The 25,065-nt window shown below is 41.1% G+C and overlaps 1 protein-coding gene across 2 annotated transcripts in view; it reads left to right on the top strand.

The window, feature by feature from the left end:
• LOC119722623 (vesicle-fusing ATPase-like) overlaps positions 1-25,065 on the top strand; it is a 236,076-nt gene that overhangs the window by 110,282 nt on the left and 100,729 nt on the right. For both annotated transcript variants that reach the window (XM_038192822.1, XM_038192821.1), the window contains exons 12-14: positions 772-813; positions 6,211-6,368; positions 20,878-20,952. In XM_038192822.1, coding sequence (XP_038048750.1) covers positions 772-813; positions 6,211-6,368; positions 20,878-20,952 — 275 coding nt within the window. The remainder of the gene's footprint in view (positions 1-771; positions 814-6,210; positions 6,369-20,877; positions 20,953-25,065) is intronic.

Here is a 25,065-nt window from a genome sequence, read left to right as displayed (position 1 = left end):
CCGATCTCAGCCACATTTAGCAATAGTCACCTTGTGGTCAGTACAAGTCAGTATTCAGACAAACCGTTAAAACAGCAATTTAGGCTGATATCCGTGCTTCGGGAAGCACATTAGCTCTAGTTGTGTATTCTGACTGTTTGGAACAACAAAGAAAATGACGTAGAATACTTGTTTCAAAACTGTCAACAACTGCAGTACGCAATATCTTTATTAGCAACCCTGGTTTGTCAAACAGTGTGATTTATAAAATCCACTTTTTTTTAAAAGACGGCCTTCAAAAGGACTTTGTTGAATGACGATTCGCATTTTTGGACGAAAGAGGTTTTAGGGTCATTGTGTATAAATGGTGATATTGTGTGAACGGATTTAGCAATTTCAGTATTTTTTTCATCTAAAAGTAACTTCAATAGTCAATATGTTTGGTGCTAGATAATGATAATGGTGTGAATTGGCCCCTGTTAGTGGGGTGTAGAATTAAAGATTGGTTATCCTTTGGGAACAAAAATGAAGAAAAAATCTGTATAAAAACAAGAGCTGTGTGTGCTGTAACAGCTAGAAGAAGAGAGAGAAAAAAGTAGAGCCAAAAATAATGGTTTTCCTGACGTATTCCAAAAATGTTAAATATTTTCTGCTGGTATTTAAATGCAAGTTCATGTAAAATAAGCTAGGTTACCAAAATGTTGACAGGCAGAACCCCATCATTCCCATGGCATCAGTGGTTCAAACACTTTACTTACGCATGCATATCATTTTGTTTTGAAACAAAAACAGGTGCCCAACATGTGAAAGGGATCCTTCTTTATGGCCCACCAGGTAAGCTGCTTTTGTTGGTACAAACTTTCACTAGGGTTATTCCTTGTCAAATGTTCCAAATTTCAGAAATTAGTCAGGTGATTGACTTTGTTTGAATGAAATGTATTTTGAAAGTATTTTACTATGCTCAAAAGCATGACATTTTGAATCTGTTACTCAGACAGTTGGCATGGAATGACCCATTAATAATTAGGTGTTGGGCCATGAGCCCAACACCTATTGTTATTCTATGAATTTAATATTTAAAATTTAATATTATTATTGGCTGTTTCGGCAACCAGCCGAAACAGCCTTTGTTTTTGTTAAGATTTTTTAGCTGTTCCCAATTCAATTGGGAACAGCTCTTGTTTTCGTTAAAGTTTTTTTTTTTCCTTTTTTTTGTTGGGTCTTTTTCTTTTTCCACTTTGTCCCATAGGTTTTGTACACGTTTTTATTGTACAAGCCACTTTGGCAATTATTTTAAATCCGATCAACTTTAAACTTGGCATAGACATTAACCATCATCTGAAGATGTATGCCGAAACTTTTTGTCATGCTGACGTCATCAAGTGATTTATTATAGAATTTTGAATATTTAATTTTTCCCATAGACTTTGTACATAGAAATTTAATTTTTTTTTCGATTTTCAGAGGGCATTTTCGACTCTTTGCCAGTTATTCATTTACACCATTCTTTGTCCAAGCAAAGACCCTAATTCAAACAACATTGTGTAATGATGACGTCATGATGACGTCACCCGGTGTTTATTGATAGGCAATTAAATTGTGACACTTTTAATATTTAAAAATGCATAAGAAATCAACCGTACGCGTCCGCAGCATTCTGTTGCCGGCAAATGGTAGAGTAGGTTGAGGTCTTTATTTCATTCAGTGTGCCTGAAATCACTTGACCCTTGCTTCCGGTCGAAAAAGGCCAAAACCGGAAGTGGCTTATTATTTAAAAAAGGTAATAGATATGATCTTGCTTTTAACGGGGTTAGTCTCTTGGCTGATAGTGTTCTTCAAATCATCTACTAATGACGTCATGCAATCTTCGAGCGCCCTCTAGCGACAGGTTGAAAATTTCCAAAAATGTATTTTGAATAGATGTCTGTGGCGAAGTTTGTCGGAATCGCCTAAATATTGGTGTATATGATGACCTTGACCCACTTAAGACGTATGCACAGTTTTAGGTGTATGACGTCATCAGACCGGAAGTTATAATGAAAAGACTCTTTTTCCTTTGAAAATTCCTGAAAAATCAACCATGGCAGTTTTTATATTGTTTTTTACTTTAATTGTCGATTTAAGGGTAGGTCTAAAACATTTCAAAGCTTCGAGGCAATAAGCGAACTCGGACATGCCCTGCGCACGCTTAAAACTTTAGGTTGACAATACCTCTGCTTTAAAACATGCAAAGGACGTCCACAATGTACATGTACATGCACATACGTTGTACGTTGCCCGCAGCGCACGTGTTGCTGAGGTCAAATCCTGTCCACAGTGACCGTTTTAGCCGATTTTCGGCTAACTTTGACAGATTTTATGTTCATGCATAGTCAGGGATGTATTATTGATAAAAACAAATCATATTGCGGAAAAGCCCTATGTTCTGTTGCAAACAGACATAGATCTCTACTTATATGTCTATGGGTCCAACAGATAATCAATATTGGGAACAGCTCTGTGGTTGTTCACAACCACAATTTCTAGTTTTTTGGGTTTTTTTCCCCCAAGTCATTTTGCCCATTGCATTTGTACACGTTTTTTGGGGTTTTTTTGTTACCGGCTTTTTGGGCACCAAAAATAATCCGATTGCCTTTATACTCAGCATACACTTAGACCAGCATCTGAAGTTGTGTGCCGAACATTGACGTCATCGTGACATCATCATGAGTCACGTGACGTCGCATTATAGGTGCATATTTTAAAGGCCTATATCTCCAGAACTAAAAGTCCGATTGGGTTGAAAGTTGGTATGTACCTAAACCGGGACGTGTTATAGATGAAAATTGAAGTGACGTCACGATGACGTCATTACGTGACATGTGACGTCATATTAAATTTGCATATTTTGAAGGCCAATATCTACAGAACTACTGGTCTGATTGGGTTGAAACTTGGTATGTACCTAAACCGGGATGTGTTATAGATGAAAATTCAAGTGACGTCATGATGATGTCATCACGTGACCCGTGACATCATATTAAAAGTGCATATTCTGAAGGTATATATCTATAAAACTACAGGTCCGATTGGGTTGAAACTTGATATGTACCTAAACCGGGATGTGTTAAAGATGAAAATTGAAGTGACGTCACGATGACGTCATCACGAGTCACATGACGTCATATTTATAGTGCATATTTTGAAGGCCTATATCTTGAGAACTACAGGTCCAATTGGGTTGAAAGTTGTTTGTACCTAGACCGGGATGTGATATAGATGAAAATTAAAGTGACATCACGATGACGTCGTGAATTGCAGGAATTGATAGAATAATCCAGGGTCTTCATTTTTGATATTACGTGCAAAATCACGTAACCCTTCCTTCCGGTTGAAACTGGAAGTGCCTTGTAATTTAAAATTGGTAAAAGATGTGAACTTGCTTTCAACGATACAGAACATGTATGTCATGACGACGTCATAAAATGTTAGAGCGCCCTCTAGCGGCAGGTTGTTATAGATGATAATAGATGAAAATTGACATGACGTCATCATGACGTCATCACGTGATATGTGACTTCATAATTCAAAGCCCTATGAGAATGTAATCACATATTTATATTTCACCATTTATTATAAACAAAATTACACTTCCTTTCTGGATGGAACTTATACTTGAAACTTTACATGTCACATATGTCACAAAAAAGTTACCGAAACAGCCTGTGTTTGTCCACAAACATAAGTCTAGTTATTCTTCTTTTTATTTATTATTCTCCAAAACAAATTCTTCTCCAGAACTGTTTGTCAAAATGAAAACATATGTGAACTTCAATTGTCAATACATGAATGCACAACCCACTGAAGTTGTGCTTTTCTGCAGTTACGTCATTATGACGTCATCACGGGTCACGTGACGTCACTTGCAAAAATAATAAATTTAATCTTTGAAATTCGATATAAAATCAACTGTGAGAGACCGGAACTTTAATTTTGTGGGAATCAACATGATAATACATGATCTTCAATTTATCTTGTACGTGCAAATTCACGTGACCCTTCCTTCCAGTCCTCTAGCAGCAGGTTCAAAACTGTAAAAAACGCATTTTCAGTGGATGTCTGTTGCGAAATTTGCGGTATTCACTTCAAAATTAATATATATGATGACCTTAATGCAGACAAGACTTGTGCGCAAAAAAAAATTGCTTACGTCATCAGACCGGAAGTTAGAATAAAAAGACCTCTTTTCCTTTGAAAATTCCTGAAAAAAATCAACCCTGACAATTTTAATCTAGATTTGTGCTTTAAATGGCACTTTAGTAATAGGTCTAAAACTTCCCCAGGTTTCGTTTCAATAAGTAAACTTGGAGATGTCCTGCAGCCCCCTTGACATTTGAAGTTGAAAACGCATACGCCTTGAAACGTTCATTTAATGCCACGTACATTGTGTTTAAAGCAAATGGGGATGATTGCATACAAAGGGAAATTCCTGAAAAACAGTGTGCTATGATTGCGTACAAAAGGGAATTCCCCGTGCTCGCTTCTTGAGTGTCTGGTTTTTACGACTATTGTATAACTATTGAGCTTCATGTAACGGCTGTTTGATGAACCAATGTGTTTTAAGTGTTTACCAGTGTTTTGTACACGTTTATGTGACAACTTCTTAACGCAAGCACATTTTAGACTTCTGATGACGTCATATGATTCACAAAAATTGGGTTGGGGCGCTTTTTTTCTAAAAATATGCGCATTGGGGTAAAGAGTGTACGGCAAGCAATATTTTGTACTGCGCCAATGGTGTGCGACCTTTACTTTTAGAGATATGAGCTATTTAATGGGTTTCTGTAACGATTGTACTTGATAAGTATACAGTACAGTAGCATACGCGCGTGCAGATCCTCACTTGACTCTTTTAAACTATCCTCTGTATAATTACTACACGCACTATTTTTCAACCCTCAACATCAACATTAACAATCAACATTAACATCAACATTAACAATCAACATTAACATCACCATCAACAATCAACAATCAACGTCAACATCATCAACGGCCCAACACCGTGTGGTTGTTCCTACAACCTCTAGTTGTAATTATATTTATTTTGGCACCTTCAACCACAAACATATTATACATTTAAACATTAAAAAAATTGTAACTATTAGTTACAATTCTGTTTTAGTATTGAAACAGAATATATTCTGAAATATGCTGTTTCAGTATTCTATTTCTGTGGTCCCTTAAAGGGACCACAGAAACACTAATTCTTATTAGTGTGTGCACATGAAATAGTTGGGTGTCATGGAAGGCATTGTAGTTGTTCATGGAGTTCACAAATTATTATGAAGGGTTTTGGCTTTCATGGGAGAAATTAGAACTTTAAAATGTGACATGCACACAAATTTAAATGCTACCCATTTTTCTGAGCTGAGGGATTTGACTAATCCAAAAGCAGTAGTACTTTAATAATGTTCTCCAAACAAACAATGTTCCATTGGACTTTTGTTTTTAAGATTCACCCCTTCAGTACATGGTATGCTGATCACAAATGGTTATTGTTGTGACCATTTTGAATGAAAATTCAAAAGCGCAATTTGCTTTTAACTTAAGTAATCTTTACTATTTTCATGTTTCAATCAAAATTAAGAATGGGCTAAGAACTTTTGAAAGGGGAGTCGATTGGCTGTTTTTTTTGTTGCAGTTGTCTTTGATCGTGTACGGCCATTTGTTAACAAAGATACGTACATGTTAGGTCAGTCAATACGTCAAGAAAAGGTTTTGAGCGGGAAAATTTGTAAGAGGTTCAGAAAGGAATGTTTACAGTTACGGTTTCTGTTTCTGACAAGATTACATGATTAGCGATTAGCGAAAGAAAAATCCGGTGGAAACAGATGTATCAGTCTTGTGCTCTGAATACAAGTCAAGACAGAAATTCTGCAACCTGAAAATGTTTTGAAAAGTTTGGTGGGATGAATAGCAGTTTACATTTGGTGCTGCTGTCCCTCACAAAAAAAATATTATATATATGTACCTGTAGACAGATCCAAGCACAATGTTGCACTGGTTGCGTTGCCCAGCAATGGTTGAACTATTGTAACAGATATTGTGCACAACATCCACTCCATGATGGCAACAAGTGTGAATTTACACTGACTCTGTGTCAAGATTGGTCTTGGGATCCAGAAATGATGCAAGTAACACAAGAATAAAAACAATAAATAACACACATTTAATTGATTTTTTTTCCAGGAACAGGGAAAACACTGATGGCCCGAACTATAGGAACTATGCTGAACTCAAGACAACCACAGATTGTAAACGGGCCAGAAATTCTCAATAAATTTGTTGGTGAATCAGAGGCAAACATCAGAAAGCTGTTCAGTGCTGCCGAAGAAGAACAGAAGAGAGTAGGTAGAAGTGTTTGGTGCTGTGAAATGGAAATTATTGGTTGTTGCGCTGGTGATACTGATTTTTACCCCTCAGCCGAGAAGCTTGAGGGGTATTGTCATCGCCTGCGGCATCCGTCCGTATGTCTGTCCGTTCTGACCAGACCACCCTTGTGGGGTGATGTTCCTTTCAGGACACATCACCCCACTTTTTACACAATGGAAAAACATCACCCCAGAAGGGAATCTTTAGAAAAAGGGATAATGGGAACACAATGCTATCACCCCACAAGTCCGTCTGGCTAGAACGGACGGACGGACGGACGGACATTCCAGCCAGACGGAATTGTGGGGTGATAGCATTGTGTTCCCATTATCCCTTTTTCTAAAGATTCTCTTCTAGGGTGATGTTTTCTATTGTGAAAATAGTGGGGTGATGTGTCCTGAAAGGAACATCACCCCACAAGGGTGGTATGGTCAGAACGTCCGTTCTAGCCAGACGGACTTGTGGGGTGATAGCATTGTGTTCCCATTATCCCTTTTTCTAAAGATTCCCTTCTGGGGTGATGTTTTTCCATTGTGTAAAAAGTGGGGTGATGTGTCCTGAAAGGAACATCACCCCACAAGGGTGGTCTGGTCAGAACGTCCGGACGTTCTGACCATACCACCCTTGTGGGGTGATGTTCCTTTCAGGACACATCACCCCACTTTTTACACAATAGAAAAACATCACCCCAGAAGGGAATCTTTAGAAAAAGGGATAATGGGAACACAATGCTATCACCCCACAATTCCGTCTGGCTGGAACGGACGGACGTCCGTCCGTCCGGGCAGCTTAGTTTCTGGATGATAACTTGAGTTAGAAATGAGATTTTGGTGTCTAACTTTGGTAGGGGGTTGCCCTTGGGAGTAGGCAAGTTGGGATTGGTTTTGGGTCAAAAGGTCAAAGGTCAAGGTCACCATGTTGAGTTAAAGGTTAATGGTTTCCGGATGATAACTTGACTCTGGCTGAGGGGTTTCAACAGCAACGCTGTTATTTTTTTCGTAGTTGATATTTTTTTCCCACAATATCGGTGATATGGCGATAAGTAAAACATGATCAAGTAAAACATGATCAAAATGTCACGTTAATTTACATGTTAATATAGCGATCTTCATAGTACTCCAAATATAAACGCATGGACAGACAGGTAATTCCATTACAGAAAACATCTCACCTCTGTTTACCTACATTTGCATATCAGCACGCATGCGTACAAACATTCGCTGAAAAAATAGCACCCAAGCCTCTGCACCCTCCGTGCCCATACATGTCCCTTAAATAGCCCTGTTACACACTCCCCCTGTATTCGCTGTGCTTGTAACAATGGCGGACATAAACGCCAAGACGGAACTGAAAACTGTTACTACTACTACTACTTCTACTAGGCCTACTAGCTCAAGTCGTTCTTCCGGGAAATCACCCTCCAACCAAGACTCCAAGCGTGATATTTCTGCCACTATGACCGGGTCTAATCCCGTGTTCGATGGTAGGAAATAATCGGGAACAGGCACTCCTCTCCAGCGAATTAAATGAACTGAACTGAAATTTGAAATATAAGAAACTTAACAAGGACCGTACCGCCACGCAATATCAACACGCACGTGGTACTTTGTGCATGTAGCGTAGCCACACATCAAAATGGAAAATTCCCAAGAATTCCCAAGACATTGAAAATAATCCCAAGGAGTTGCCACACGTACATGCACTCGTCGTGGTTTCACCCAACAGAGGGCGCACTTTCTTAACCAGTTAAGCGACCTTGTGTTACCAATGGGTACTCGTCGTGGGATTTCTCCACATTCTTTGAAGGATTTATGGGTTCCTTCTTAACTCCGAGACAAAGATTCCATTCTATCATGGATTTTTCATCCAATGTACGCGTCGTCGTGACTCCGGTAGGACTCCTGTGACTTAACCAGCTGCTTGACTGTCCACGGCGCTGGGGGATCGACCCGGCGCGGACCGCCTCCGCTCCCGAGCCTGTTCACGGTTCCAACTTGCGATTTCAATTGGACTCAGACGGAAGATTGACTTCGGACGTTCGGGCCGATTCGATTGTGTTTACTCTATTACTCATTGTAGTCTCCCAGAGATAGCATTCTGGGTTTTCTCTTCTAATTCCATATGACTTATTCAGTGAATATGTGATGACAGCCTTTCCATTAGCAGCACTCAACCGGCTATTAGGGTAAGCTTTCAGTTTTTCCATCCTATGACAGTGTGTTGGTCCTCTAGTACTAGTTGAGCATGTTCATATTACAGGCTCATATGTATCTACGCTCAAGCTACCTTTGGATAGTATGTTGCAACCTAATGCCACCTTAGTTTGATAACATTTACAAGATTGTTAAAACAAAAAAAAGGTCTTAACTCCATGGACTTGTACTCAAACGTTACTGGCGTCTGGATGCTGCATTCTTTCATAGAAAAAAATTATATGTTTATATTCATCAGCCTGTTGAGGTGGTTTGTTGATTATTACAATAGACCAAGGATTACTGCCTTACTCTTCCATCTATGCCTCGGGGCCTTCACAGAATCATTCTTTTGTCTGGTGCCCTTGCAAGTTGCCTTGATATCTCTCTTAAGTGATGCAGTTTTATTGCAGATTTTATCATTCTGTTTATTGTCCAGATTGTTGGAATTGCATTGGGACTTGTTGCAAATTTCCGGCTTTGTGGCATTCTTGAATGAATGGTTCTTTCATTAGTCGGTTGCATAATGTCAGGTTAATTGGCAAGACTATGGTGCAGGATTCCATACTTTGAGATAAGTTGATCCTCATCGGTGCTTAGCATGCATGTACATCTTCTATGTCTATCTCAAACCAGCATGATTCAACTTACTGAGATTAATTTCTTCAGCCAGGAGTTTTGTAGACCGGTCTTCTTCATCCTTAGCATGCAGCAAAATTTTGACTTATCTTCACTGCTTCGAGTCTTTAGAACAAGTATTTGTCCTACAGAGTCGGGTCAGAGGTGGTTTTATGTAACTTCATACATAGGGGGTTCATCAGACACTTCTTTGAAGCATTGTCTGGAATTCTTATCTACCTCGGTTCTCCCTGACCACGAGCTTCTGCCTCAACATACACTCGTTTGTTGCTTTAGAGAAGGATATTTTTCCTTAGGGAATGAACTAGATCAGGATACTTCCAACTGGATCGGGTTTGGCTTACTTCACCCTTTTTCCCAGTCGGTAGAGGTCTGACATATGGCGGCCCGTTATCAAACTTTTACATACAGCATAGGACTTCAGATGGAAACGCTGTCTACCTCCCTCCAGTCTCTGAAGACAGGTTAGTTTGCTGCTTCCATCAATCATTGGGATACTAATACTTGTACAGTACCCATATGCATGTATGTGGGTCATCAGAAGTGGAGTTCTGCATACCTACAGGGTTTCGCTACAGACCTTTTGGATTTTCTCAGTTCCTTTGGGTCTTTATAAGAATCACCGTTGTGCATTCTTTTTACAGCAAAACATCCATTGGCTCTTGTACTTGGATGAACGGTTATAACAGATCTTACATGTATCTCCAGTATAGCCTTTAACAGTCTGCCTAACTCACATTTGATGTTGTTTTTCATCTTCAGTATCGAGCTCCTTCACGACAGCTGACCTACCTTGAAACATTTTCCAACTTGGTTTCAATTATTACTGGGGAACGTTAGACACAACGTGATGGCATCAGAACCTTCTGGCATCTTGGTGATAGACCTAGTTCCCTGGAGCATTACACACAGGCGTTCTGTGCAACCTTTCCTTTGTCTTCCCATCTACGCTAAGAGTCACCTCCAAAGGGATTCCATTTACCCATCTTAGCTATGAACTTACTGCACTGATGGCCTTTTCAGGACAATGTAACTGCATCTTCTACCATCGCAATGGGTACCACGGACAGGGTTTGAAATGCCATCTGGATGGTCATTTAGTACCAAGCACTTGGCCAACTAAAAGAGAGCCAGTTGCATTCCTTCAACCAGCAATGACCAGAGCTATTGACAGTGCTCAAGGCCTTGCATTTGCTCATATCCAAAGTCCTAATCAAGCTTGTCTTGGTCCAGACGGACAATTTCACAGTTCAGATGTCATGTACTACAGTTGGCTGTTCCTTCTAACGTTCCACCTGGCCAGAAAGAAGGTATTGAAATCACTTCAACAGAATGATTTCTTGTACCATCAGTATTCAGATAAATGTTCTCAACATTCTCAGAATGCTACCGGCACTTGCACCTATCTACATGTATTGCATCCCTTCCAGGCTACCAGCTTCCAATTCCAGCCTTTCGCCAAATTTATACTCATCCTATGGTCCTCTGGTCTAGAAGAATCCTTCAGCTTCAACACGACAGGAATTCATGCATTTGATAGACAGAGTTATAAAAATAACTGTAGCACTCATACATGTAGCTCCTTTTTGGCCCTTTACTTCTGGACCACCTTGGTCTCACAACAATCATTCTACACCCAGACACAGCCACTCTCCATTTTTACGCCTGGATGCTATCATTATCTGTAAGCTACAGTCTTTACAATCAGAAGCAGATTTGATTCCCCATGGGGTATAATAATAATAATAAAGGCATTTCTATGGCGCTTTATGTAAAAATACCTTTAAGCACCTAACAATTAAAACGTAAAAACCTATAGGCGATGAAAATACTAAAAATATGAAAGTTACTTAAAGTGCTATACAGTGACAAGTACTAAAACACGGAGGCAAATGAAACTAGAATGCAAGTTACTATGCCAAAAGAAAACAATTCAAACCTAAAAACTTTAAAAAGCCAAAAGGAAATTTAAGCAATCAAAACATCAATTATTTATAACTACCACATGCACCTTAAGAGTGCTATAAGAAGAAAATGGCTACAATAGCAAAAGGTATAATGCAACACATGTAACACGGAACAACAAGCCATTTAATAGAAACATGAAAAAGGCAAAAACATGGTAACAAAAATCAACAACAGGTCAAAAAAGGCACAAAAAAATTACCAGGAAAACTATATAACGAGCGACAGAAACATTGAGTGAACAAAAACAAGTAATAAAAGAGGGAAGCAAACAAAACTGAGAAGAAAGCAAATATGTCAGAAGTAAACAATTAAAACAAATACACTTTAAGAAAGCCAAAACAAAGGCAATAAAAAAAAACACAATTATTTATATAAAACCACATACTTCTTGAGAGCCCTAAAAGTAGAAAACGTAAAATGCAACACAGGAGATGGATAAATGGCTACAATAAAAAATAGGTACCATGCAGCACATAAACACCAAAACCAAAAAAGCAAAATGCGAAAAAATTATCACTACATGTATATCAAAACAATGTATATCAAAACACCAAACAGCAAGCCATTAGAATCACGAAAAAGGCAAAAACCTGGTAACAAAAATCAACAACAGGCCAAAAAATGCATCAAAAATTACCAGGAAAAAAAAATTTATAAAACGAAATACATAAAGACCGAGTGAACAAATACTGTAAATAACTGTATATGCTAAGAATCGTTTGCAAAACCAAATCATGGGAGGCACTAAAAACACACAATAAATAAGTTAAGTTGAAAATAAGTGAGTATTAAGGAGAGATTTGAATGTGTCCAGTGATTCTGCTTGACGAAGCCTGGTTGGCAGATTATTCCACTGGTAGGCTGCAGCGTAGGAGAAAGATCGCTCTCCATAGAACTTTAATAGTGCGAGGTCTTGGGCATGGAGGCTGTAGGAGGACTTCATTGGAGGAACGCAATTTCCGGGTTGGTGTGTAGCGCTCGACCAAATCAGTTATATAGTGAGGAGCGTGTCCGTGAATGGCCTTGTATGTAATCAGCAGAATTTTGAAGACGATCCTTTTTCTGACCGGCAACCAGTGGAGCTGATGTAGGAGTGGTGAGATGGGCGTTCTGCGAGGTACACGTAGAACCAGGCGAGCAGTAGCATTCTGGACACGCTGCAGTTTACTTATCTCATTTTCAGGCAAACCATAGAGCAGTGAATTGCAGGCATCAAGTCGCGATGTAACAAATGCATGAACCAGTCAGACGGTAGTAGTCTCATCCAGATATTTTCGAATCTGACCAATTTTTCTGATTCCAAGCAACGCGGACTTGCACATAGAGTTCACGTAAAGTGTCAAGTTGACAGATGAATCCATGACAACACCAAGGTTGCGAGCATGGTTGGCCGGATGAATAGCTGGGTCTCCAATAGTGATGGCTGGCAAGCGAGAGATGGTGCTGAACTTAACAGTATGATAGTAGCTGCCAATCCCCGATCTACATCTGCACCTTCGTTTGGGATTCCGCTGACAATCTTTCACACCAGTTTCAGATATCTACTGTCCAGGGTTACCAATGAGCCATAATTGTAGTCCTCTATCAGGGTTCCAATGATAGATCTACAGTTTCTTCAAAATCACACTCGTCACATCTGATGCATGACAGGTTTATCAGTTGACATCCTACTGTGAAGTACTGGTAGATACGCCTACCATCTTTGGATCCAAATACCGTCATTGGGTCACTCGCCTAAGCCCCATTTGGAACCAACAGGTACCGGTACATTGAAGCTCTCCTTTCTGTCAGCTTGCGAAACCCATATTCTTTCTGGCTGCTGCAGTAGCTTGCCTTAAGAAGAGAATTTCACTAATTTACTAAGTCATAACCGTTGGCACATGACCGCGTTTACTTTATTCCATAGGTGAAGTTCAATACATGGAATAAATCAACTTATTTCCAGACCAGTTATTTCCGACCAAGTTGACATCCTCTTCATTAGTAGCAGAGGATATGGTGGTGCCCCATACGAGCTCTGCAGAACTACAATGCTCGCACTGAGCCTTCAAGAGGCAACATCAAGCAAATGCTCGTACAGTCATCTAGCATCATCTTCAAGCCTCTGTGACCATGATTGATCGGTGGCCATAGAGTTCCCTCCCGAATTTGAGGATCAAAATCTCAAGCTCAGGAAACACCCAGCGTGACAACTTCCTAGACTGAACTGCTTGGAGCTTCCTTTTCAGATACAGGGAATTGGACTCTCCTTTTCAGGTATCAGAAAAGCGGACTGTTGGAAGAACCCTTACACTGCCACATCTTGTTAATAGCAGAGGGTTGCAAAAAACAAACGATCTGTTTCAGCAGAGTACCAAGAATAAGGCCAATTATCCATCACGCCATTTTTTCTTCTAATTGTGACGACTCGTTGGACCATTCCCACCACGGCAAATGCCAAGGGGTGAGGACTTGGTCTTCACAGCCAACTTTACACAAGCCTTCCAATCGATTTTGGCTTGTCGGCCCTCTCCAAGCGGCCCTTTGCAGATCGGACTCACGGCAAGCTTGAGGACACTCTGAATAAAGTTAAATTTGGCCTCCCGTCACGATGGGCATTCGGCCTCTTAGATCCTTACTACTCTCAAAGTAATTAATACACATATAAACTTGGGTTGTGAGGATAACTCGACAGTTAGAGCTCCATGCCCTGTTACAGGTGTGGCGGAAAGTGTGTGAGAGCTTGGAGCCAGTTTAATTGTGACGTCATACCATATAGCACTAACGCTTAATCACTGTGTGTTAGTGACTGGGCGGAGCTTAGGAGCTCCGTGCCGTTGCTGCATGCACGTGATTGGTTAGCCAAGCGCCATAGGTTTAGCGCGCCATAGGTTTAGTGCATGTACATGTATGCGCGTATTGTCGTGCACGTGAGGGCTGTACTCACGTGTTTACGGTGGGTTGATGTTGTGGACAGCGAGCGAGCAAGAGGTGAATTACTTGTGCTCTGCGTTTTTTGGGATTGCTTATGCGCAAACTGTACATAGTCGTATGAGCTGTGCTGGGGTTACGCTGGCATGTATGGCTGATGTGTAGCAAGTACAAGGCTATATAGCTGTACGTTGCTGACTGGCTTGCATGGTCGATGCGTAGCGGGTGCAAGGCTGTACTACTGTGCATTGCTTGTGCTACTGTACATTGTTTATGCTGTTGTACATTGCCTGTGTGGTTGTACATTGCTGTTGCTGGGGCGCACTGTAGACATTGTGATGCATTGGTGACATTGCGGTGCATTGTTGTGCATTCCCGATGCTGTTGCGCATTGCTGCTGCGTGCAGTAGACTTGACTCATCTCTCCAATAATTCAAGGACCCAGATAATAGAACAACCACGCCTATTAATTCCAATTACTGTACATTTATTGATTATTGTTGAATAAATTATGATCATTGTTGATTGAGGTTACCGACAATTCTGTTTCAGGTGTCTCTGTTACAGGTCCATTGTGCAATTGAAAGGGTAATTAACAATCATTCACAATCGGGCGGTAGATTTCCACCAAAACAGACCTGCACCCTTAGCCTTGAAGGTTGCTCTGAGTGATCTCTCGTCTAGGGAAGAGCCTTAGTTTGGGAAGATTGTCTTCACCCCAATAGGAGTCAGACTTATCCTAACAGACTTGGGTTGGCATGGGGGTTCCCGCCACACAGGCATTTGGCCTCTTAGATCCTTACTCCTCTCAAAGTATTTAATACACAAATACACTTGGATTGTGAGGATAACTTGACAGTTCGAGCAGCCATGTTGACCACTGTGTTTTGCTGTCCATACTATGGCCTTCACTTGGTGCTCGATTGGTTTTCACGAGTGTCGGCCCAGGCGCCCTGTTCCTCCCATCGCAGGGCACTTGCAAAGATTTGAGACCCTCCTTCTAACGGGAAAGGCTCCTTTTGCGAGGTAATTGCTTGCAAGTCAAGGCAAAGTGATTGAAGGCTATTGAAAGGATCATTCTCAAAGTTGCTAACCACTAGAGTAGCGTTGGGCAAGAACACACAGTCATGTGTTATCCCCTGCCACAATCCGCTGAAGTATATCTGCAAAGATTATGTGATATATCTGTTGTAGTATATTTTCGAGGCTGCACTGACCACGGACTCGGCATATTACCGACAAAAACGGCCCCGACTCAGCTGTGGTTTTCCGGCGTAGGCAACTTGCCCAACTCATGACGACCTCCTGCTGGCTGGCCTGTGGGAGACTTTGCGGTGTCATCAGACCTAGTTACGATTCAGTCAGATTTATTCATCCAAAAGACTTCCTATGGATACACTCAAGGTTATCCTTTAGTCAGGACCGAGTTAGAACTGAAGGACACATACGTCCAAGTTCTTACAAGGTTCAAGCACTGAGATTGGTATGGATCCAATACAAAGATATCCGTTAGGCTCCCATTCGGCCTTTCCACCTTGCCCCAAGTCTCTACGTGGATAGTGAAGACAGTCAAGCCACATTTTCAAAGCGCAGAGTGATGATCTTCATGTATCTTACAAGCCTCTTACAAGGTTGCTAGGCCTCATGACCAGCATGGTTGATGTCGTATATTTTTGCAAGTTAAGGATGCATCCCATCCAACTGCACCTACTTTCATTCTACTGGCCAAGTCGTCACCACAAAAATCAACTGGTGCCGACCACGCCCTGGCTGATACTGCACTTCCGTTGGTGGCCCAACAGTGCCAACCTCACACCCCAGCCATCATTGACTGTCATGACAGACAAGTCACTTTCTGGCTGGGGCTACCTTCCACCTGCCCATTGCAGCGGGTCACTGGGGTCCCGAACACCACTCAAGTCACATAAATGTACTCAAGATGTTGGCAGTCTCCAACGCTTCCCAACATTTTTGGGTATCAGTAGTGGGCTGGGCAGTCCTGAGCTGTTTGCTCTCGATACAATCACCAATAACTGGTCTACTGCGTGTGCCGATGCACTGGCGATGCAGTGGGACAGGTTATTTGTATACACCTTCCCCTGGTTCTCCCTCATCTCCGGGTACTAACCAAACTGGAGCAGGAAGACTGCAAGGTTCACCTGATAGCTCCCTTCTGGCCACGCAAACCCTGGTTCCCAAGGTTAACCAGATTCTTGGTTCACCGTCCAATGGTACTTTGTCAGCTGTTCCAGCCCAGCTCGGGTCTCCTTCACGTGGCTCAGCAGGAACTTCACCTGATGTGCTGGGTGCTGTCAAGCAATCCGTCTGCACGACACGCCTTTCTCAAAGAGCTGCGACCATTGCAGCCTGCAGTCAGAGAACATAAACCAAGAAAAAGAGAAGAATTTACATCAGTAGACTTCACCACTTTTACAAATGGTGTAGAAATAAATCTCTGCATCCCCTTACAGTGGGCTTCCCTAGAATAGGCTAGTGTCCTTTCTGTGATTCCTTATTAAACCTTTTACATTATGTCATAAGGCTTTGCCTCTTATGATCATTGTGTGCCCCACTGTACACTTATAATTATGTGCCGGTGGGCTCTGGTTCAATACGACGCAATTCCCCGTAGCGCAGCCTGGTCTCGGTTGCTATGTTAAGGCTACTGCATAGTTACTGCCTTGAACAAACAGACCTTCTGGGCTTGCCTGTCCACCCACATGTGGAGCAGCGGAGCCCATCTGGGTTACATCTCATGTTACGTCTCATGTCACGTGCCCCTGTGAATATACAATAGCATCTCGCATGACCTACCCCCAATACCACAGTGCTAGCCTGTGCATAAGTAAATGGCACAACAAAGTAGAGTGACATAGACTCCCCCCCCCCCCCACAGAAGTGTGGATGGGGTCTACGATTAAATACCTCCTACCTTCATCCCTCCCTCCTACCCCACTATCCTCGATTTATGGGTGCTCCAACTTCGCGCTCGAGAAAAGAGGACGCTCACAAGGGGCGCTATTGTACACACTCTTAGCATAAATACCTGCCGGTGTTGGGAAATATGCATAAGAGGTATGCTCTACAGGTTAGTATTCATTCATAGACACCATCCACATTTCTGTGGGGAGGAATTTAACTTTTGTCGAGAGAAGGATTAATGAAGAAGCCTTTCCGAAACAACTCCATTTTAATTTGTTCGTATCTCTTACTATTACATTGTATCAGCTTCATAATCTCACAAAATTTGATAGGCTTGGCTGACTTGCATCATCACCGCTATCACCGCTATACTCTAAAGAGGAAACTTTTTATGTTTATGTGATCATGAGTTATTCATTAGGTTTGACCGCAAAACGGGCAACAGGCGATGAAGCCACCTCCCCCTGTGTTATGGGCGGGGCAAAGCCTCATTTGCATGATGTCTGCCTCTTTTTGCTTTGTACCATACGTTGTATAAACTCACCAAATTACTTAGAGGATGTTAAAGGGAATGTACAACTTCTGCTTTTGCTGCAATTTTCAGAAATTAATGGATTTGGAGGATGAGTATGTTATAGCAAATTTGTTACACTGACTTGTTTCACGTTTAGGGCTCGGAGATGCTGGAAAATCCAAGAAAACCGATCTTGTTATTGTAGTCTGGTTCCCTGACCCCACTTGAGATGAAACTGAGCAATTTATAGACTTTGGGGAATTATAAGGTCAGAGAATCAGTCTAGCTGGCTTGTACCTCTTCACAGGTGTGTAATCAATTGCAAAGAAAATGCGGAATAACTAAATATGAAAAATTAGGAGCAGTTTTTGAACAAATGCCAGTTTTCTCCAACGCTGGTCAACACTGGACCAGCGTTGTAATAAAACAAACTTTCCTGACAGTGTCGGCACACCAGGAGCCACGATTTTACAGGATGCTTTAGACTGTCGTTCCCTGTGATCCAGTAAGGTATTTCGTGGTAATTCGATCATTTTGTTTTTTTATTTTTGCAAATATCGTATCTTCCCTTTAAGGAGGATCATTACCCCATATATTCCCAATAAGCTAGTTTGGTAGTTCAACTGCTGATGTGTGCAATGATATGGATCAAAGGCACATAAACAAACAAGGCCATGGAGAGGTTCCCATGGCACTTGCGTGTTTATTTACAAGCAGAAAGGGTGCTCACATAGCTGAGGTGGACTCCCTTACCTCAGTCGTAATGCAATGAAGATGTTGTCCAACCTGGCATATCCAACAAGTAGATATACTTGTGAGACATACTGATTACAGTTTATACTCCATTTTTAAAATGCATGGTTTAAAGGTTTAACATATACATGTACAGTGCTTCAAATTAAGAGAAGTACCAGTAGATATCTTCAGTAGGGCCATAAATCGCACAGAAAAAAGTACATATCAATACATATAAATATGTTTATAAAATCTATATGTAAATACATAGACACAAACTCATGCCACGCCACTGTCTGAGCACTTGTACTATCCAGACTTGGTAATTGCAACTCTCTCCTCAATGGCATTAATCAGTATGAGGTTGATTGACTCCAACAGCTTCAAAACAATGCCGCTCGTATCACATTATCTCAACCCAAACACACACATGCCTCTCCACTCCTTCAAAAATTACATTGGTTACCAGTTAGACAACACATCAACTTCAAAACAGCAGTTTTCATGCACAAAGCACTTCGTAACACAATGCCGCAGTACACAATGGGATCACTCAACCTTAATGCACCCAGCCGTAGTGGCCTCCGCTCCAGTAACAACCTTAGAGTTCCACGCGAGTTCAAAAAGGCAGGGGACAGGGCCTTCTCAGTGTCTAGTCCCCGACGTTGGAATTCCTTGTCGCACAACATCCGCAACATCAGTTCTCTTGACAACTTTAATGGCCGACTGAAAACTGATCTTTTCTCTCGACATAATCTGTAACTTGTCTTCTGGAGTTGTCCTTAGTCGCGCATTGATACTTGCGAAAATGCGTGCTATAAATTGTGTTATTGTTATTATTATTCAGTGCTAATCTAGAGATGTCAGCCATTCACTCCAGGGTTCCCCCATATTCCTGATGCAGTCAACATGTTCCTTGGCTGAAAACAAAGAAGGGGGAGATGGTTAGAATTGTGATAATCAAGGAAATGTTGTGCAAATATACTAAGTTTTAAACATTTTCTTTGGAGATTCCGTGACTGTCAAAATGATATTTTTACTCCATGCTTCCATTTTCAATATTTCAAAATTGTAAATATGTGCATAGAGGGTGAGCTTTTTTTGTACCTGTCTCACTTTCCTCCCTTTCCTTACTTCCAAGCTCTGAAGTAAAACAAAAACTGCACACTTCATTTGTTTGAAATGAAAAACAGTACTACATTATGACATGGAACTTTACTGTAAGGTCCAAACACCAGTTTATTCTTTGAGCAGGTTAACATGGATAGGCCAGGTTCATGTCCGAAGGATACTTGATACTGTGGACATCCTCTTGTCAGTTGTGACTACCCACTGGATTGAAAATAATCCTAGAAATTAAATTTATTGCAGCTTTTCCAAAAAATTGTGAAAAGCTGAAGTGGCACACAGCATTCATGTGTAAAAGAGAGAATCAGCCTGTGCAGCAACTAAAAGGGGCTGGCTAGTTGTGCTGGGGGCTGCACATTTTAGGGCCCCATTAATCATGACCAAATTTAAATCCTCAGAGCTAGACTTGTAGGCCTATAAATGTATTAATATTAAGACTGAAAAAAAGGTGAATAAATCTTGACATGACAAAACCAAGGATAATTTGGGTGAAGGACATTTCACATAGGTGCCAACATAATCAGTAGCAGTTTCTACATTCCTGACATTTGAGAATGACCAGACTGCAGAGGATGTCTCAGTAATTGTCAGCCGGGACTATTTAATAAATAATATAAATCAAGGTACTTCTGATTTGTTTCCTTGACACTCGTCTTTCATCATGTTCGTATTGTCAGTGCTGCATTAAAATACTTATGACTCGGAATTATGAACCAGTTTCTTAACACCACTGGAGAGAACAACAGCATGAGTGACTATCATCAACAACATTCTGTACCGTACACCAAGTACTTTCATACTACATTGCATGTACAATCATATTTATACATTCAATGTAAAAATGTATAAAATAAAACCTTCTTAATATTACTTCTCATTCAAACGGGGCGTTTCTTCCATGATATTTATTCATCACACTGTTCGTGGCATCCTTTTGACATTTGACAATAATGAGCAGTTTGCACTAACTCGGCAAAACTGAAAAATTACTCCCCTAAACTGAAGCCTGTTTCGAATTTGTGACCAACTTACTTTTGTAGTACACGACACCAAAAGCAACTAATTTGGCACCAAACCGCCCTCTTTTTTTCACGCAAGGATTAACAAAAGTGAATTTGAATGCCTAAATTTTTTTGGGAATGGAAAGAAAAATTTAACAAAGTAATTCAAAAGTGATGTTGACCCATTATTCAGAGGGTCAAACTGTGACAGTGGGCAGCCGTGTTTGCTCAGTGTCGGCATTTCTTCGGTTAAGAGGGTAGCGCACAAACCAAATGAGCAGCTGGAACATAAGTGACATTGGCCCAGGCGGGATCCGAACCCCTGTCACAGCTGTAGAAAATGAGGAAAGTACCGTGATGCCAAATTGAAGTATGCTTAGCCTTGTTACATTTTTATTTGGATGATGTTTATGTATTAACATGCCTGTTTAGTCGGTAGTATGTCATCAATATGTTCTTTTTTTTTTTATTGCAGTGCGGAGCCAATAGTGGACTTCATATTATCATCTTTGATGAGATAGATGCAATATGTAAACAACGTGGAACAATGGTAAATAATTTTGATATTTTCAGTTGCTTTATAACACCTCTAAATCTGATTAACACATTGCCTAGACCTCTGTAAAAGCTCTGGGTTGTTCTTGATGGGGCCAACAGGTCAAAGGTCAAGGTCACTATTGTTAGAAAAATAGTAACATTGTCAGCGTAATAACTTGAGAAATACTTTGCTTAGGAACTTGAAATTTGGTTTGAGGGTTTTTCTTGGTAGTCTTAAGAAGCCTATTGCTTTTGGAGCCAACAGATCAAAGGTCAAGGTAACTATTGCTAAAAAAAAATAGAAACATTGTCGGCATATTAACTTGAAAAGTACTTTACTTAGGAACTTGAAATTTGGTTTGTGGGTTGCTCTTGGTAGTCTTAAGAACCTTATTAATTTGGGGGCCAACAGGTCAAAGGTCAAGATCACTATTGCTAAAACAATAGAAATCTTCCATTTTGGTTAGGTAAGGGACACTGACTTTATAAAAACTGCCCGCATGCCAAGCCTCACTTGCATTGGGCAAGTCTCACTTGCAGTATTTTTGGCTGTTACAGCAACCGGCCGAAACAGCCTTTGTTTTCGTTAAAAAAATGTTGGCTTGTCCGCAAAGAAAGCCTTTCTTTTGTTCTTTCTTCTTTTGTTTCTTTTCTTCTTCTTTTTGTTCCCTGTAATTTAAATCCCTGTAGCAATGTGTTGTCCTGAAGAGTGACCTCATGGTGACATCATCGTGGGTCACGTGACGTCATCATAAATGTGCATATGTTATAGTCCTCTATCTGGAGAACTGTAATTCCGACTGGGTTGAAACTTGGTAGGTAGGTAGACCAGGATGTGTTATAGGAGAAAATTGAGGTGATATCATCATGACATCATCGTGTAATATTTTTGAAATTTTTGAGCCTAAGCGCCATATCTCATGGATGCAACATGCTAATTTCAAAATTGTTTTTGTGTCACATTTGTTAGGCGAGGCCGAAGGGGCATACTGTTTCCGCCTTGTCCTTCCGTGGGTGGGAAGGACAAGGTGGAAATTGTTTTTGTGTCACATTTGTTTTTGTGTCACATTTGTTAGGCGAGGCCGAAGGGGCATACTGTTTCCGCCTTGTCCTTCCGTGGGTGGGTGGGTGGGTTTGCACCGTAAACACCGGCAATCGTGGCAATGTGTAAACACCGGCAATCGTGGACTAGGGGGACAAAAGGGTTAGGGCACAAACAAAGGGTCCACGATTGACCGAACATCCGCGATCTCAAATTGTGTACAAAATTGATGAGAGTACAAACAAAGGAATGAGGATTAGGGACAATGGGGCATCAACGATTGCCGGTGTTTACACACGGGTGGGGGTGGGTTCGTGTACAAACACTGCCTTGTGGGGTACCAGAACAATGGGAGGTACCCCACAAGGAATGCCCACCGACTTGCGGGGTACCGTTTTGGTACCCCACAAGTTTTTTCACGAAATAGATATATGGATTTTACTCAAAAACTAGGAATTTCCAAGGTGGGTTGATCTGTCGCAAATGGAAGAGTTTTAGAACAGGGATATTAAGTCCGAATTTCAGCCCAGGAAATTAACTATGGTTAAAATAAGAGCATTTTGACATAAGTGTGCGATGTTGCAAAATTTTTGTACACGAGTACAAAGGAAGTACCCCACTTCTATGCCTATGTAAGTGTGTACGTGAACTATATACATCCCGAGGACAGACAGACAAAGGGAGAACAACAGATTCTTTGTTGTCCTCGAGAGTTCATCTTTTGTTGAAATCGGTCCTCGGTCGTGCGTTTGTGTGCTTAGTCTATGGGAGAGTGTTATATTACAGGGACAAAGGAAAAGACAAAGCATTGTCCTCAAGAGTATAGTAAAACACGACTACATGTGTGCATGTGTGGTCAGGTGTGTCCGGAAAAATCTTGTCAGCGTGATAACTTGAGAAATACTTAACATATGAACTTCAAATCTGGTTTGTGGATTGTTCTTGGTAAGCCTTAGAAGCCTATTGCATTTAGGGCCAAAACGTCAAGGATCAAGGTCACAGTGGCTAAAACAATAGAAATGTTGTCAGCGCGATAACTTGAGAATACTTCACATGTGAACTTCAAATTTGGTTTGTTGATTGTTCTTGGTAATCCTAAGAAGCCTGTTGCATTTTGGGCCAAATGGCCAAGGGTCAAGATCACAGTAGCTAAAACAATAGAAATTTTGTTTGCGCGATAACTTGAGAAATACTTAACATATGATCTTTAAATTTGGTTTGTGGATTGTTCTTGGTAATCCTTAGAAGCCTATTGCATTTAGGGCCAAAACGTCAAGGATCAAGGTCACAGTGGCTAAAACAATAAAAATCTTGTTAGTGCAATAACTTGAGAAATACTTAACATATGAACTTCAAATTTGGTTTGTGGATTGTTCTTTGTAATCCTTAGAAGCCTATTGCATTTAAGGCCAAAACGTCAAGGATCAAGGTCACAGTGGCTAAAACAATAGAAATCTTGTCAGTGCAATAACTTGAGAATACTTCATATGTGAACTTCAAATTTGGTTTGTGGATTGTTCTTGGTACTCCTAAGAAGCCTGTTGCATTTTGGGCCAAATGGCCAAGGGTCATGGTCACAGTAGCTAAAACAATAGAAATCTTGTCAGCGCAATAACTTGAGAATACTTCACATGTGAACTTCAAATTTGGTTTGTTGATTGTTCTTGGTACTCCTAAGAAGCCTGTTGCATTTTGGGCCAAATGGCCAAGGGTCAAGATCACAGTAGCTAAAGCAATAGACATTTTGTCAGCCCGATAACTTGAGAATACTTAACATATGATCTTTAAATTTGGTTTGTGGATTGTTCTTGGTAATCCTTAGAAGCCTATTGCATTTAGGGCCAAAACGTCAAGGATCAAGGTCACAGTGGCTAAAACAATAGAAATCTTGTCAGCGCAATGACTTGAGAATACTTCACATGTGAACTTCAAATTTGGTTTGTTGATTGATCTTGGTACTCCTAAGAAGCCTGTTGCATTTAGGGCCAAATGGCCAAGGGTCAAGGTCACAGTAGCTAAAACAAAAGAAATTTTGTCAGCGCAATAACTTGAGAAATACTTAACATATGAACTTCAAATTTGGTTCAGGGGTTGTTTTTGGTAATCCTAAGAAGCTTATTCCATTTGGAGCAAGGTCAAGGGTCAAGGTCACAGTGGCTAAAACAATAGAAATGGGATCTTTTATTTTGTTGTATGCACAGCTGTGTGTTGTTTTTACCCCTCAGCCGAGAGGCTCGAGGGGTATTGTCATCGCCCACGGCGTCCGTCCGTACGTCCGTAGGGTTGTTATGACCATACCCCCCTTGTGGGGTGATGTTCCTTTCAGGACACATCACCCCACTATTTTCACAATAGAAAAACATCACCCCAGAAGAGAATCTTTAGAAAAAGGGATAATGGGAACACAATGCTGAGCGTACGTCCGTCCGTCCGTCCGGGCAGCTTAGTTTCCGGATGATGACTTAAGTTAGAAATGTTGTTTGGGATTGTAACTTCGGTAGGGGGTTGCCCTTAGGAGAAGGCAAGTTGGGATTGGTTTCGAGGTCAAAGGTCAAAGGTTGAGTGCACCGTGGTGAGTTAAAGGTAAATGGTTTCTGGATAACTTGAGTTTGAAATGAGATTTTGGTGTCTAACTTTAGTAGCAGGTTGCCCTTTAGAGTAGCCAAGTTGGGATTGGTTTTGGGGTCAAAAGGTCAGCACAAAATGGCACGCAATTGCCCTCAATTGCACTCAAAGGAACGCATGGGCCCATGCAATCTGGGCAGACCCGTGTGGCATGGGGTTGCCTGCATTCGCCCGCATGTGCCCTCGTGCGTCCGCGTGTGCCCACATGCGCCCACATGTGTCCGGGGGCGATGCAAATCAGAATTAATCCATGGGGCTTTAGTCATCTTGAACAAATCTTATAAGCACAGGGGAAGGTTGCCATGGGTATAGGGAACACATAGGCTGACTAGGGTGGGGAAACTAACTTGCCCTTAGGTGTAGGAGACCTATTGGAATGTGTGGTGAGGATGCGATATTGTGTCGTGGTTGAAGATTTCAGTGACCTCGCTGATGCGGCGGGGGAAATCAGTGCTTGAT

The sequence above is a fragment of the Patiria miniata genome, unplaced genomic scaffold (genome assembly GCF_015706575.1).
Source record: "Patiria miniata isolate m_02_andy unplaced genomic scaffold, ASM1570657v1 HiC_scaffold_16, whole genome shotgun sequence".
Classification (NCBI taxonomy): domain Eukaryota; kingdom Metazoa; phylum Echinodermata; class Asteroidea; order Valvatida; family Asterinidae; genus Patiria; species Patiria miniata.
Note: the sequence above shows the minus strand (reverse complement) of the source record. Positions and strands in the feature narration are given on the sequence as shown.